At 37.6% G+C, this 15,911-nt stretch overlaps 2 protein-coding genes and 1 long non-coding RNA gene across 3 annotated transcripts in view; 1 reads left to right on the top strand and 2 right to left on the bottom strand.

Moving 5' to 3' along the window:
- STS (steroid sulfatase) overlaps window positions 1–2,741 on the bottom strand; it is a 97,870-nt gene extending 95,129 nt beyond the window's left edge. Inside the window, exon 1 of the mRNA XM_053971062.1 lies at window positions 2,730–2,741. The gene's annotated coding sequence lies outside the window, so the exon portion shown is untranslated. The remainder of the gene's footprint in view (window positions 1–2,729) is intronic.
- A 9,690-nt stretch (window positions 2,742–12,431) lies between these two features.
- LOC128803802 (uncharacterized) lies at window positions 12,432–13,853 on the bottom strand. The gene is made up of 2 exons (XR_008435841.1): window positions 13,747–13,853; window positions 12,432–13,550 (listed from the first exon to the last, which is right to left on the bottom strand). It is a non-coding gene; the product is annotated as an uncharacterized LOC128803802 (long non-coding RNA).
- PUDP (pseudouridine 5'-phosphatase) overlaps window positions 13,573–15,911 on the top strand; it is a 67,008-nt gene continuing 64,669 nt past the window's right edge. The window contains exon 1 of the mRNA XM_053971063.1: window positions 13,573–13,880. Coding sequence (XP_053827038.1) covers window positions 13,802–13,880 — 79 coding nt within the window. The 5' untranslated portion in view covers window positions 13,573–13,801. The remainder of the gene's footprint in view (window positions 13,881–15,911) is intronic.

The following is a 15,911-nucleotide window of genomic DNA, read 5'->3' on the forward strand; positions in this document are numbered from 1 at the left end:
ACAAGAAGAGGCTAAGTGGATTCTTAGAAATAGACAGAAAATAAAAATACCTGAATAAACTGTAGAAATGCACATATTGTATTACAGCAATACAGGAAAAACAGCAATTTAAGCCAGAGGTATCAGGGTTTGTTCTGTCCTGTGTAAGTAGGAAATTCTTGCTCCTTCCCTTCCTTCCTCCCCTTCTTTTTCCCTAGTTATTTACTCCTTGCTTACATAGGAACTCTATGAAACTTGTAAATTCTAGCTGTGAAAACAGAACGGCATTTTTTGTTGCACATAGGAGCTGAGTAAAATCCCAACATGACAAAACAAAAATTATCAGTAGCTCAAAACTATAGGAATTTATTTCATTTTCACCTTATCTTGTACGACATTTTAAAATCATAAATAAACTAAAAGGTATTCAGAAAAGACATTTTTCTATTTTCTTATGGCACACCTTTTCTTGTGGTACACCAGCATTAGCTTTTCCATTACCATTTGAAAGTTTCTCAGTAATAGCTCCAGGGGTCTCATTATCTTTTGGCTTGGTCTAGAGCATGCTGCCAATATTTCTGGCAAATAATGTGCTTTTCCAACTGTATGAGGATGCTTTTAAATAAGTTTGTAAGAAGAGATATTTTCCTTTGCTTTGTGCTTTTAGGTACAACAAAACCTTATGTTTTTAAAGGATGGATTCTGTTCATCAATGAGAAAGAACGTATCAATTCCTCTGTCCAAAATGCCTTTTTTTCAGGACAATACTTCACTGCTATTACTAAACAACTGCTATACTAGAGAACATGCCCAGTTGTCTATTATAATAATAGAGGACCTGGAGATGTGATGCTAAGAGTGACTCTTGTAAGTGACTAATCCATGTCAATAGCTTCCAGTTTTCTTCATCATAATAGTCAGTTCTGTCAGCAGTGCAGAATATAAACAATAACAGAGAAAAACACATCTGTTTGAGATCTGTACCCTAAGATTTCCTTATAAGTATGGCTAGTCATCTGATTCTTTAGCATGGAAGACAAAAAGAGGCCATTTTTGCACCAAATTTGAAATGTTGGTCCAGGATGCAAAAAAAATCCAAAATCAGTGTCATTGTATACCTGAAGCTGTTCAAACTTGTGTGTGCTCAAAGCCTAGAGTGCCACAGTCACAATTCTTGTTAAGCACTTCTTAAAAAGCCATCTCAATTATCCTGTAGTCCTGCTCTCAACTAAACTTCTCACCTAAACTACTTTTATTTAATTTATCCTCATCCTCAAACTTCCGCTCATACAATCAAGAAGCCAACCCACAAACTCTTCTGCAATCCTAATCTTTCTAAACCATGCTCTACCCTATTTCAAATCCCGTCTTAACTCAAGAATCACTGTGCCATCAATGTAAACTGAGGCTAAATACCTTTTGGATGCAGTGGCTTGACTCCTCCAATTCTGCTTGCCCAGGTGCTGCTATTGTCACTGCCTCTCTAGCACTACTCACTGCTCTCAAAGCTGCTGTGCCTCGCTGCCTGCCTCCTCCATGACTTCCCTCAACACGGGCTCTTCCTCGGGCCAGCAGCACACAGTGCTCCCTACTGGCAACTGGGACCCTCGTCTGTGTTAGCGCAGCCTCAGCTGTTGGACTGACGGGGCTTTAACACAGATTTACTAAAATCCGCCTACACAGCATCCTGAGGGCAAAAGCAAAATACATGTTTGTGAGAAAACAGGATGTATGGAATACATATTATTAATGAGTCATTACAAAACCGCATAGCAAGTAATATGTATGGTCAGATTCCGTTCCAACACTTGTTTTGGTTATACAGGCTTCTCTTTCATCTTCCTTCTTCTTGTCTCAGTATGGTTGCTCAAATGTAATTTTTTTGTTTAAGCCTGGCAGATACAACCTATCCAGAAGTGATGAATTTTTCTTACATTTTCCCTTTCTCTGTTACTCTTTGCCATTCTCCTCTATCTCAGAGATTCCTCTTATAGATACTCTCCCCTCAGCAGCTGTGTTTACTCCCAGTTTGAAAGTTGAATGTGTATGAGGTTACAAAGGAAAATATTAGATTTATTTAATATCCCTTTAAAAGTTACTTCCACCTTTGAACTGAATGGACTTTTTCAGATTACATACACTGCACATGAACCAGTCACTTCAAAACTACAAGCTTATTTCAGAACTTACCCCCCTCCAAAACTATTTAACAATTCATTTCCATTTGATCCTTTAAGCAGACTCCATAATCAAAATTACATACACTTTTATCATTACTTTTTAAACACCCAGAGCTTAAATGCTAAGAAAAAACTGCTGTGGCACAGCTGGAAAATCTTCCAGTTCATAAAGACCCTGCTTTCTGTTTTCTTCAAAATGCTTTCACAATTAAAGTAATGCTTATTCCTTTTTTAACCTGTTCAAAGCAGGGAATGTTCTACTCCATTGCAATACCAGATAACAAAGTGCATTCTGTTACAAAATAATTTGCCACTATATTTGATAGCATCTTATAGACATGAGTGTATGGTTTCAGCAATCTCTTCTTCATTGTAAAAAATACATTGTATTAAGTTAATGCAGAAAAGACAACACTGAATATGTTATTATTTCTCATAATTGCTAACTTCCTGCCATGAAGAATTTCTTTGAGCTGTGAAAGAGTATGAACTCTAACTATACATTACCCCAATGTTTACAATATAAACTATACGTAAGTGACAGACTTTGGGGCAGAAAGGGTGATTTACCTGGCAGCACGGAATTGTTTCAGTTTTAGCCTCTCCTATGCAAACAAGATGGCTGTGCACTTATCAGTATATGGGTACAAAATCCAGTCACGTGAAGCGAAACAGAAGAGTGGAGGAGAAGAAGGACAACACTGAAAAAGATAATTTATACAACAGGGACAGGATTTCTTGATAAGACACGGTTTCACTAGTACAAAACAATTTCAGCATGTTATAATGGATATATTGATATGCCTAACCAAGATGCTTGTTTTAGTTTGTCACTGAAGATCTCCTGTTAAGACTTTTTCGTGAATTTGCACTGTATTTTTGGAAAATGTTATAGATGGATAGTGAGATGATTAGCTCTCACAATTAAGGGATAAATATTGTGTGACTATTAAGAGAAGCTTTATATAGTTGTATTATTGCAGTTTGTTGTTTAGATGTCCTCTGTTCTCCCCATAGTTTCCTGTTCCACCCCCTCTGTATTGCTGCCATCAGACAGCCTGAATTGTCTAGGACAGGTAGAAAGAAGGCATGCACATGTGCCCCTTACATGGAACAGTTGGGAACAGAAAAGCTTGTTGCTGGGGGGGGGCACAGCATGACAACACCTGACCTTCCAATCAAGTTGCAAAAAAGCAGACTCCACCAATAAATGGCAAAGAAGAGTTGACTGACAGACTTTGACTGACAGGGGCCAAGGTTGGCTGATGCAACACCCAGAAGTATAAAAGACTGAGCATCCATCTTAAGGATGAACCAGTCACGTGGTGCCCACAAGGGCAGTTCCCAGCACTGCAAATTTTTCCTTATGTAGTCCTTTCGTTGTATTTTTGTTAAGGTTTAATAAACCTTTTAAATTTTCAAAGTGAGCAGTTGTCTCTTACAGAAAACAAGGGCTATGCCAGAATCTCAAGTACATTTTTGCCTTCTGTATACATGGGAAGCATTCCTACAGAATATCTACATAGCAATTTTATATAAACTACACTGAAACACCTTTTAAAGTATAATTTCAGATCAGCATTTTTCAAACTTTTCCATTGGAGGCACAGAATATTTTGAGATTCTCTGTTTATAAATACCATACATTATAGACCATCCTGGTTTCTTTAATATGCATTGTCTTAGAAACCATATGTGCTCCCAGAAATTGACTGCTTCCAGAAAGCCCAAGGACCCTAATGTGAAAAATCATTCATTAAACTTCAAAAAGTCCTAGCTAGTTGACATATTACCTTCCTTCTCAGTTATTGTCCTCCTCACCCCAATTTATGTATTTGTCATGAGGAAATTTGATCAGGAAGAGAAAGATGGATGTCCAAAGATGTGTGACAACCACTGCTGATGAAACTTAATGGAATCCAAGCCTTACAACCTAAGTATGAAATTTTACTTTTCTTCCAGGCAAAACCTAAGAGCTCACAATGATTCTGAGAAATCAAATTGAACCAAGACTTTTTAAGAGCTGCCTAAATGCAAAGTTTAAATTACATTTTTCTGTGCTTCAGAAAATCAGTACAGCTTGTCCTGAGCTTTCCTCTGCATTTTTCCCATCTATTTTAAAATAACATTCCACTTTAACAACTTTGAAAGAATTTAAAATTACCAACCTTTTCTCTATCTCATATGCTGGTAGGAAATGCTAGCCCTATCTTAAGCCTTTGAAAAACTGCACTATTGTCTAGCATTTATTCAAAGCTTTAGTAAGTGAATATAAAAACCATTTTGAAAAAATCTTGTCAATCTCTCTAAAATAAACAGCCAATTACTTTTTAATCCCTTTGATTAATTATATTTTTAGATTAATAATATTTTACAAGGTATTAAAAAAACCCTATATATGGACAAAAGAAGCAGTACTAGAGATACAACAGAGGAAATGCAACATCCACTGACAAAACACATTTCTTGTGTACATACACTGCAGCTCTTAAATGCACAATAACTACTTACAGTAAATTTTATTAAAACAAATTATTATTGACATTAATTCAAAACCTTATGATTATGTAAATTAGAAGAAAGTAATGATAAAACAAGGATATGTGTGACAAAATATAGATAAAATTAATGAAAAGTAGACTTGTCTATGTGAATTAGCATGACAATTCAAGGCATTTGATATGGAAAACCAAAATGCAGTGCATAAAGATCTATTCATTCTAACTATAACAGTATGCAAAAAATTACAATGAGGTAATGAGTGTAAAAATAAACATCCTCTCATATCCAAATCTGAGTACTGAATGAAGACTGAATAGAGGGGGTTTGTTTGTTTGGGTTTCTTTTCCGTGTTTGATTAAACATCACTAAAGGTGCTGAAGTGACAATTAGTTGCTGACTTCAAAGCTTAAGCAGGAGAACTGAAATGCCCACAGGGAGGCTGCATTTAGGCATGGCCTACGTCACCCAGTAATGTATTCTCCAATGATCCATGTTACTTAATGGATTATATTCTCCATTTTGGCCAACAGGTGTTTTTGTGGTTTGGGTTTCTTTTTCCACACAGAAACACAGAGACAGATATGAACACAGAGTCCATTTTTTTTTCTTTTATAATACATTAGAAACATGATTTTTTAGGGTACTTGGAACTTCTGGTCACAAATTGGGAGTCAGTATCTAGCGATTTATTTATGAATGTTCATATGTATAAAAGAATTCAATTCATTGAACTGGTAAAGGAAATTATGGTTTTAATTAGTGTCTGGGATGAAAAGGAGGAAAGAAGGATGCATGACTCTATTTACTGGAATTTAGTGGCAAAGTAGAGTTGCAGCAAGCCAGATCCTTTGTTTCAGCTCATCAAAACATCTCTGCTGAAGTTTTAGAAGTTTAGAATCCAACTTTACCACACTACTAAATGTTCATCTATCATGTACGGTACAATGTCTTGGTAAAAACAAAACATGATACACTGCTATCTTAGCCTGCCTGGATGTTGGTGCACGTGGAAATGCTTCTGCTTCCACATAAATCTAATACAAACTTGTATTTTACTTAGATTCAAATGAAACATAGCAGCAACAGAGCTAAGAGGAAACAAAGGGTATTTGCTAACTTCTCTTATCATAGTGAAATCCAAGGAATAACGTTATTTTCAAAGGATATTTTTGAAAGACACTTACCCAGAATTTAAAGATAACAGCTTTGCTGTTCTAGGGACTATGTACACATTGGGTTATAGGATTCTAGAGAACACTAAAAAACCTTCAGTGAGAAAAGATGCTTAAACTTCATTCTTCAGCTTAGTCCAAAAAAACATTGGCATGTTTCCCTTTGAGAATTGTGTAGTCATTTAGGTATCTTGATAGAAAGTCATTGCATGAACTTGTGAAATCTGTGGATTGCAGAGGACTTTATACAGGTCTGAGGAAGTCCCAAAAGCTTTTGTACATAGAACTCTGTGACACTGTCTAAAGGTTTTGGTCTAAAGGTTTTTTTAATGGTTGTGATTAACTTTTGTTAAGACTTACATATGGGAGTTTAGCTGGAAGAACGTGTTGGCTATGCCATGCAAGAATAAAGATGCAGGTTTTGTAGTTGCTATAACCACAGTTTCTGACTATCAAATAATACTGGTCTAAGCTACTGTGAGTCATAAGCAGAACATGATTTTTAAACAAAGATGGGCTTAAACAGGTAGGAAAAATAGTTTTCACTTGATCTACAATATCATTTATTTTATCTCCTGGATGTGATGAAGTCAGAAAAAGCATATGGATATTCATGTCTCCACACTTTGTCAGGTCCTTCAAGAATCAACAATCATCCAAATACTGAAAAATTGAAATCAGGCAAGGTTTTACTTTATTTCTGCCAACTTCAGAAAGTTCACCTAGTTGATGCTTGGTGACAAAAATGCCACATCCTGAGTGAAGCTCTATGCCCTCTGAAGCCTTTTCTCCATGATCTGCAACTCCAGAATACACCCTAACCATGCCCCATTTCACGACCACAACAAAAGCCTAGTTTTGGCATAGTATATTAGGATACATAGCCATCTTAATATTAAAAGTCTTGTTAATAGCTTTAGGAAAAATGTACTAGTCTAATTTTTCAGATGAGAGCATAACTATTAGCATAAAAAGGAAAAGTCAGTAAAAAACAGATTATGAAGCCAGGCTGTCAAACACAGTCATTAATATAATACTTATTCCGTTCTGCGTGTAGGAGTCACTGGTCTAAATGACACATACAACATTTCTGAAACAAGGATACAACAATTCATTCTGTAGCACAGATTCTTGCAGATATCTGCCTCATTAGGCTTGCAAGATAGTAGTTTTTCATACTTAAAAATGCGCAAAGAGATTTTGAACTGTATGAAGAGGTAATAAGTTCTTAATGGGCTAGAAATACTGTCCCTAATATCTTTCACTGAAGCATGATACTGACTCCTCTTAATTAGTGAAACTACATATAGAAGTGAACCATAAAGAAAATTTTAAATGGGACAAACAGCAACAAAAGTTTTGAGCTTTTGGCTTGGTACAACATGGGGAACAACCTGACTAATCAGCAGTAAAAATCAAACTATGGCAAAGACAGTAATTCAGCTCTTATGTTAATTCAGAGGCATTGATCTATCTGGGACAAAGAAGGCAGTCTAATAGCAAAAAATGACTTTCTATTTGTCATTTATAAACCCCACAGCTACAATAAATATACCTACATGCTGGACTTCTCTAAGGATACAGAAAACCTAAAATTCTGAAGAACAATCAAAATACTAAAAGCTTCACAAAGCATAACTTACAACAACAGATTAAAGAAATGAAATTTGTAAAATAAAAAATTAAAAAAAAAGAGGAAAAACACAGGATGTCCTAGGAGAGCAAAAGATTCACTGAAAGATTCAGAAAATTTTAAGCATAATGTCTGGACAGATATGTTAAGCCTATACAATTCTATTGCAAAGAATTCATCTAGATCTTGAACGTCTCTTGTGGTCTTACCTATATGTAAGTACATGAAATGGAAATATAGGACTCTTTCAAACCTGCAGTGTCAGTGTAAGCATTCATTCACTTTACAGAAATCAAGGTGAAATGTTTGAGATTACCTGATTAAGTGGAGCTAGCTGTCTTAGGGAAAAATGTCAGGGCCTGATTGGCTTGACAATACTTGAACTTCATTGCAATCTTCTAGGTATCCCTAATATCTAGCCATCTAACTATATCAGTATTTACAAGTGGTGTTCCTTGTTTTATAAATGTTTTATGAAAACAAGTGTCTGTTGCTGGTCTTCTACAAAGAACATTTCAATTGAAAGTCTAAAATAAGAAATAAAGCTATATCATTTCCTTACCTGTTTTGTTACAATACACTGAACCTTACTCCTTAAGATAGGCAAACATAAGCTGTACTTAAAGTAAGTGGACAGCCTAGTGATGGAATCATTTCCTCACCCAAAAATTATTCAGTGCCTTACACGGTAGTGGTCACAAAGCCTATTTGCCATTGCCTGTACACAAGAGCATGTTCTGAGGTATACTACCAGTACATTTGTGTGTCTGTACATGGGACAAGGAGAACAGGGCAGTAGATTCTGGGGCAAGAGAATTCAAAAAAATTAATTATGACTGGGTTGGGAGGCACACTAACTCCAGGAATCAAAGAAGTCCCAACTCCCACAGTAAGGAACAGCCTGGATGTCCAATACAGTTCTGCTGCAATGGGGACTCAAGAAGCTGGCTAACTCTGCTTGGCATTGCCCGTTCTCCTCTCTGCACCATTTCTGCTTCCCGATCAGAGTTGCTTTTTCATACGCATCAGTACAGTACTATTGCTTTTCTGCCTAGATAATTCTAGACGCTGAGAATCACTGCAAAGAATGAAAGATCATAGTACTGTATGATAGCTGGCCTCCAGCTGCCTCCTTGCACCTCCCAGGCTGTCAGCATGTTCTTCCTGATCATGTAGACATTCTGGGCTGAGTGTCAGACAGTTCATTTATTTCTACTCAACTCTTCCAGATAGATACAAACTTTTAAGGGCACACAGCCACAGAGTAGGCAGAATGTCTGAGCTCTGGAGATTCAACTCCATAGCTTGTTGCATCCCAAGCAGGGAACATGCATATAAAACCCAAACATGAAGCAGCATTACAGATCAGTGGATTTGGTGCCTTGTGACCCTGAGAATCACAATTCCTTCTTTCTCTTCTCCATCTGAAGATCTAATTACTACAGCCTTTGAAAAGTTTGAGCTTAGGAACCCAAGGCTGAAAGGGACCACTGGAAGGGTGACTGCATTCAGTTTCACCTTTACTGCCAGCAACCAAGTGATAGATGACTTGCTCAGAAAGGTTCACAGAATGTGCATTCCACATGACAGCAGAAATACAAAACTTTTTGATTAAGCTGTAACAATCAAACTGTTGTAAAATGAACAAAAAAGCAATTAAATTCACATGCAGACAAGACATAAAACCAAGTTAATACCAAATATTTACATTCCAGTAACAAGGGGAAGTTAGATAAATAAATGAAAGTTACACCATAACAAAAAAAAAAAGTTACAGCAAACCCATATCAAAAGAAAAATAAAGCAGGATACAATACTTCATATCATATCTGGGGAAAAAATCCCTTCTGTTCTAATTTTTCTGACAGTTTAAAGCTAAGGAGGACCTAGCCATTAGGTACTTCAGGATTTTCATTACAATGACACTGCTAATTACCTGAACAGATTGCCTGTGTGCAGCCAATATTTTATTAGAATACCAAAAAGTATGTCAACAAGCTAAGTCACAATCCATAAAGGAAAGTAAATGGTTCTCAGTGACCTTAACAAAAGCAATAATGCCCCTAAAGCATGATATTAAGTCTTCCTTTCCCAGCTTTAGAAACTTTGTTCTGTTGTACAATCCCACCAATAAATACAACAATTGGCATCTAAAAATGAACAGTGTCTCATCTAAATTTACTGAGATGAACACATATGAGTAACACATATCTTCATTCTCCTGCAGCATAACACATCATCTTCCTTGCCTTTGTAACTATCTCACTTGTAACTGGTTGTCAATATAAAAATCTAGAAAACAGACGGCTCTCCCATCCCTGCTTGCTTGGCTAAGAGAAGACATATGTGATTGATTAAAAGAGCATATATACCCTTTTAACTTATGTAATCAATAAAACATGACCTAGATCAGGAGTTCCATGGTACTATTTAATTGCTTTAAGACATATGGTCATCTTCCATTTTGCACCTATAAAAACATGAACTGAAACAATACAATTCACCTAATTAATAATCTTAAGGTGAAAAGCTCATGTTTGGTGATATCCAGCACTGAGAGGGGTTTCATTTTCTGAAGGCTTATAGGCTTAACTATAGCAAGTGCTGAGAATCTCAGCTGATACCTGAATTTACATTTAATTCTAAATAATTCCAAGTAATTTGTTACTAATAGTGGGTTTAACAGCTGTTTATATAAATCATTATGAAAGCTTTTAAATTACTGGATTTATTCAAGTCTTTTAATTCTTTTTTAATATTCAAATCAAAGCAGATTTAATCTATTTATCCTCTTTGTCAAGGTGCCTGCAGAAAAAGAAAAATAAAGTCAGTCATTTCTGTGTGAAACACATAGTGCATGATGCTCCTATGAATGGCATGAAAAATAGGGAAGTGAATCCGTGCCTCAAGCACAATATGAAATAGTGAAAAAGGAAACTGCAATTATTGAATCAAATCTAATACCTATGAAAACACTTAAGCATATTCTGAAGCTTTTACTGTCCAAGAAAGAACTCAGTCACATAAATTTCAGTGAAGTACTAAACTTCCAGCCTCAAAGTAAAGAAAACTCAAACAAATATACAAGTTAAAAAATGGTTAAGAGGACCTAGAACATAAAACACTGTGTTGTGTACTTAATAACCCCACAGCATCTGAGTATTTTCACTTTATCTCAAATTCAAGAACAATAAAACCAATGAGATTTTAACATATTATTACAAAACCAGAGAAAATAGATTTGTTTGGCATTAAGTAGGGCTACCTACAGGCAGCTAATTTATAGGTGTTTAAAAACCTGGACATCCAGATATATACGTACCTTACAACACCATATATCTGTTTGGTGTATGCCCAGATAGCAACATTAATTTTAAAAATTTACATGAAGTTAAAATTGTGTTCTTCAGACTTTCCAGGATTCAAGTCTAGTTACAGAATTACATCTTAATTATTACATCGAAGTTCGTTCTTCTCAATGGGCATACATCAGGTTTGTAGGAATATAATTAATTATTGGTGTTCATAGTTACTGCGCCTCAACTACAATATGCTTCCCACAAATCTAAAGTTACTGAAATCCTCATAACTCAAAGCCAGCATCAAATAAGTAATAAAAAATAGTAGCAAACAAAAAAATCAATTCCATAATTCTTAATATCCAAGTCTCAAAATCAAATTTTCACTCCCTTTCAAGAAAAAAATAACCCAACAACAAAACCAAATACTACTGGTGAGTCATTAGATACAGATATTTAAGACAGCTCAAACAAAACTTAGATCAGCACAATTTCTTACTTATGTATCTAGAAAACTATGCTCCACCATGTTGCTTGGACTTTTACTTCATTTCATTCTGTTAGTAAAAAGACTTAATTATGCAGAATAAACCTAAACAGTTTTCTATCTTGGGAAGATTTTCCTGTGTTTGAACACAGCTTTGAAGAATCAAGTAAGCTAACATCACACTGATTATCACTGATGAGCCAGAGCAAAGGAAAGCAAATTGAGGTCATCAGCCTGTCAGCAATGTGACAGTCTTGAAACGTGTACCATAGGATTTATAACCCAGACCATTTAACCCTAAGAATGTTCAGCTTCTGTATTACACTTTAATTCTGTCGGCTACTTTCACACAGATTGCCTATGACTTATTTCCACTTTAAATACTCAAAAGTTTTGCAAAACCCTTGTTTTCTCAAGTGAATTGGGCATTTACATGCTAAAAATAGTGATTTTTGCCCCTTTTTAGGAGCTAGAAGCAATGGAAGTTGTGATCAAAAACTTTTTTCTAATTAGAACAATAAATCAAAGTAACAAGAAAAATCTACATCTATTGAGTAACAAATAAAGGTTTTACTCTGTCACCATATATACAATTAAAAATCATATTTTTAGAATATATGCTAATTAGAAAGTTAATAAATCTACCTCAGGTACCATTGTCATACAACATCATTACCCATTCTCTTTAAGTATTTGTCTCTTACAGCAGAATCACATTCTTTCTTAGGACAGCACAACACTACCATTATAACTATTGAAATTACTATTTTTTTTAACCTTTAAGAGGTTAACACTTTTTTTGACCTACTGTATTTATGATTTTACCCCAATTGATTCTAGCTATGCTCCCACCTAAGTGTGCTACAAAAGAAACTATAAATGTTTGCTGGAAAAAAACTGGAATATTGACTTGTTGCACAGTGTTTATTGCAGAAACAAAACAGCCATAGGCATTTTTAACACTCATATATTGTAAGGTTACAAAAAAAAAAAAACCTCAAAGCTCAGGAGTCATTTTCTTAAATCTACACAGGAACCAATTTCATGATTACGCATGGAATTTTTAAAAGACATTGAAGGTACTGCGCACAATCCTTTTCCTAGCCTACCCAGACAGGGCCTAAGCAGCATTATCATTACAGAATGAGACAAGATAAAAAAGAGAAAACCAACCCAAAATTCAAAAAATGTTTGAAAGTCAAGTTTTATTATTCAAAAGTTCCAAGTAAAAGCCGAGGATGTTTTATTTGCCTTATTTCCCAAATAGAAGAAGGTGTCAGGAGAATTCTGCGTCTACATTTTACATAAATGTAGAGTAAATGTACTTACAAGGGATAAGTTCTGGGGATAGGTGAGATGCTTAATAAGTCTAAATTAAAATTCAAATATAGCTATGTGACACCTACAGTTAAGGCTTTAAAAGCCCCCACTAACTTGCTAAAATGGTGAAGTGTTGTCAATTCAAATGAAGGCACTGTTAGTAAAAAGGAATTGCTGCCAGGCCTACCTACAAATGAGACAGGACTCCCCCTATGTGAAGCTGCAACTAACCACTGCCCTCACACAGAACGGCATAGCAGTACACATCTTCAAGCCAGTATGTCACCTTGGGAGCCCGATACAGCTCTTTTCATGTCTGCCTCTGCAACTGGTGATTCAATGATCTTGATGCCCAGTGGAGAGTTATCTGCATGAAAAAATACAAAAGGGAAAACTGATGAGGTATGTGCCCTCTTTCCCTCCCAATTGCCAAGTTAAAATCCGATGATGTGTCCATGCAGGAAGATTTTATTTGAGCTTAAGAACAGTCTTGTTTCTTGAACTTCAGAACTTCTTGAATGTTTCAGAAAAAAACATACAACAGCCAAACCATCTTTCAATGAACCATTCTTGCACTCAGCAGCCTGTAAGAGATAGATTTGTTCCTTCCCCACAGATTTTTTCTCTCCATTACTTTACTCTTCCCTCACAGTTTTAGACAGATTTGCACCTTTTTGTTTCAACTATAGTCTGGTGTAATAGTACCCCTGTAAATCTCTACACAGGCACACAGGACAGACACTGTCTAACACATCAACTTGAGAGCAGCTGTCCTGTATTTCCAGCCAGCAGCACCAAACAGGATTTAGGAATCACAAAATAGGTCTGGTTGGAAGGGACCACCGTGGGTCGTCTGGGCCAACCTCCCTGCTTAAGCAGGGTCATCTCAGAGCACACTGCACAGAATTGCATCCAAATGGTTCTTGAATGTTTCCAGAGAAGGACACTCCACAACCTCTCTGGGCAAGAAGCGCTGTTCTGCAAGAGAAGAGGCCCCAAGAAGAGAAATGGACTTTGTTTAAAAAGTAGAACAATGGACTTTGCTTAAAAAGTAGAACAAGACAGAACAAAGGTCCCGCAGGCCCGGCCCAGCCCGGCCCGCGCCGGGTGCTGCTATAAACCGCCGCACTACCCCGACCTCCCCGTTAGGTTCCCCGCCTGGCCAATCTCGCACCGGACGGGCTCCATCTGCCTCGGCTCCTGCTGCGCTCCGCCTGCTCTGCCTCGCCATGGCCGCCTCCTCATCCTCGGCGGCCGCGCTGCGCCCGGTCACTCACGTGATCTTTGACATGGACGGGCTGCTGCTGGGTGCGTAGCCCGAACCCCTCTCCCCTCCACGGCCAGGTCCCCGCTCCGCTCGCCCCGCACCGGTGGATTACACCGCGCCGCCGGGCCCGGCCCGCCTGCCCCGACAGCGAGGGGCCGTGGCTGGCGGCGGGCAGCCACTTTCCCTTTCCTTTCCTTTCCTCTCCGCCTCCCGCGGTCTGAGCGGCCCGGGCCGTGGCTGTTCATTCACCGCCTCCTCGCTCCGGGCGAGCAGCCAGAACGCCCCGGGCGGCGCTGCTAAAACGAGAAAGAAGGGATTAAAGTAACAGGAAACGAGTTAATTCCTTCTCCCGCTTCCGCTACTTGCTGCCTTGCGGGGGCAGATTTCGCCTTAAAGTAACAGAGCCGGGGCTGAGCGTGAAGGGTTACTGGCTCTGGCCGGCGGAGGGCTGAGCGAGGTTGGGATGGCTGTGGGGAGAGCGGTGAGGGGCAGGTTGGGGCTGAAAGCCAGGGAAAGTGGGTATGGAGCAGAACGGGCATGCAGCGTGGGGCTGAGGGACCCCCGGGCCGCGCACTGCCAAGGCCGGGAGCAGCGGGTCTGGGACAGCCTCGGCAGCGTTTAGAGCTACCTTCTCCAACTGATGAGCCTGGAAACCACTCTGATAGTTTTCTCTTAGTTTTGGTATTAGTAGACTTTCCGCTTTGCAGGATTACTCTGTTGCTTGATGCTTCCCGTGCTGCAGCTCGATTAGATCTTGATGTTTGAATAGTCGCTATAACTAGGACAATCTTTAAATCTGCTTTTAACTATTTGCTGAATCAGAACCCTCTGGTGAGGAATAATGGAATATTTTGGCACGTGACTTAGTTTTTGAAATAGTTAATGTGAGTTATCGCACAGGAAGCAGTTCTGGATATGGGTGAATTCCTAGAAGGTGTGAACTGGAGGTGTGTGCCTTCTTTCTGCAAAACCTGAATTGTAGCAGTTTCTGGAAAGACAGCTGTGAAATCTGATGAATTACACTGTGTTTCTAAGAAATGTGCGCTTTTCCCTCTGTCAGGGCTATAAGAGGTGAAGGTGATCTGCATTTACCTTTTAAAACAAGGTAAATGGTTTTCCTGCTTAAGTGCAGGAATGCTATACAAAACAGTGATTGAGTTGCATTTAGATTTTAGTTGCATTTTCAACTTCATCACTGAAGTCTCAAATAGCCTGGGGATACACACACACACATATATATGTGTGTGTGTACTCTTATAATCCAGAACCAGTTATTTTAATTATTTTAATTTCATTTAATTTCAATTATTTTAATTTCATTCTTAGAAGTCTCTGCTCTTTGTGAGAAGAAATCTTCACACAGACAACAGTCACTTTAACAGGACAGTATTGATAATGATACATGTATGTGATTTCTTCTATTTAAAAAAGTTACATATAAAGTATGTATTGTATTTCAGAAATCTTTCAGCTGCAAGGAATTAGACTGAAAATACTCTTCAAGTATCTTCCAGTACAGAGGAGTAAAAGTGACACTACCTTGGTGATGTTCATTATGTGCACTTCATATCAGAGGACTTCAGTATGTTTCAGCCTCTGAATACTATGAAACATTTAACATTCTTGGTGAGCCTGTTTGTTTCATGATGAGCAGTGACCATTGGGAGACAAAAAGGCGGTTAGGAGACTGCTTGGACTTTCCCAAGATCCCTAAATGTTTCAAGAAATTTGGAATAATTTGGGGGAAGAGTGATAAAAGGCATGCACAAATTAGATTCCGTCTGCCCAACCTACCTACTGAAAATCATCTGAATGAGACAAATGTTCATGTTGATGTTAACCTACATAAGAACCCCATAATTTTCTTACGAAAATTTTAATGTGTCACATAGTGTTCATTGGAAGTGATAAAATGAATAACGTACATATTTCAAGAAGCTACAGAAATGGCCCAAATATAATTCCTTTCAAAGAGCACAAATATAATAGATATTCAATATCAAAACTTTTTACTAACTTTTTTGTGGTTGGTTGATTGCATAGTTTAGAATCAAATTTAGAAATTTGATTGC

This window comes from Vidua macroura, chromosome 2 (genome assembly GCF_024509145.1).
Source record: "Vidua macroura isolate BioBank_ID:100142 chromosome 2, ASM2450914v1, whole genome shotgun sequence".
In the NCBI taxonomy this organism is placed as follows: domain Eukaryota; kingdom Metazoa; phylum Chordata; class Aves; order Passeriformes; family Viduidae; genus Vidua; species Vidua macroura.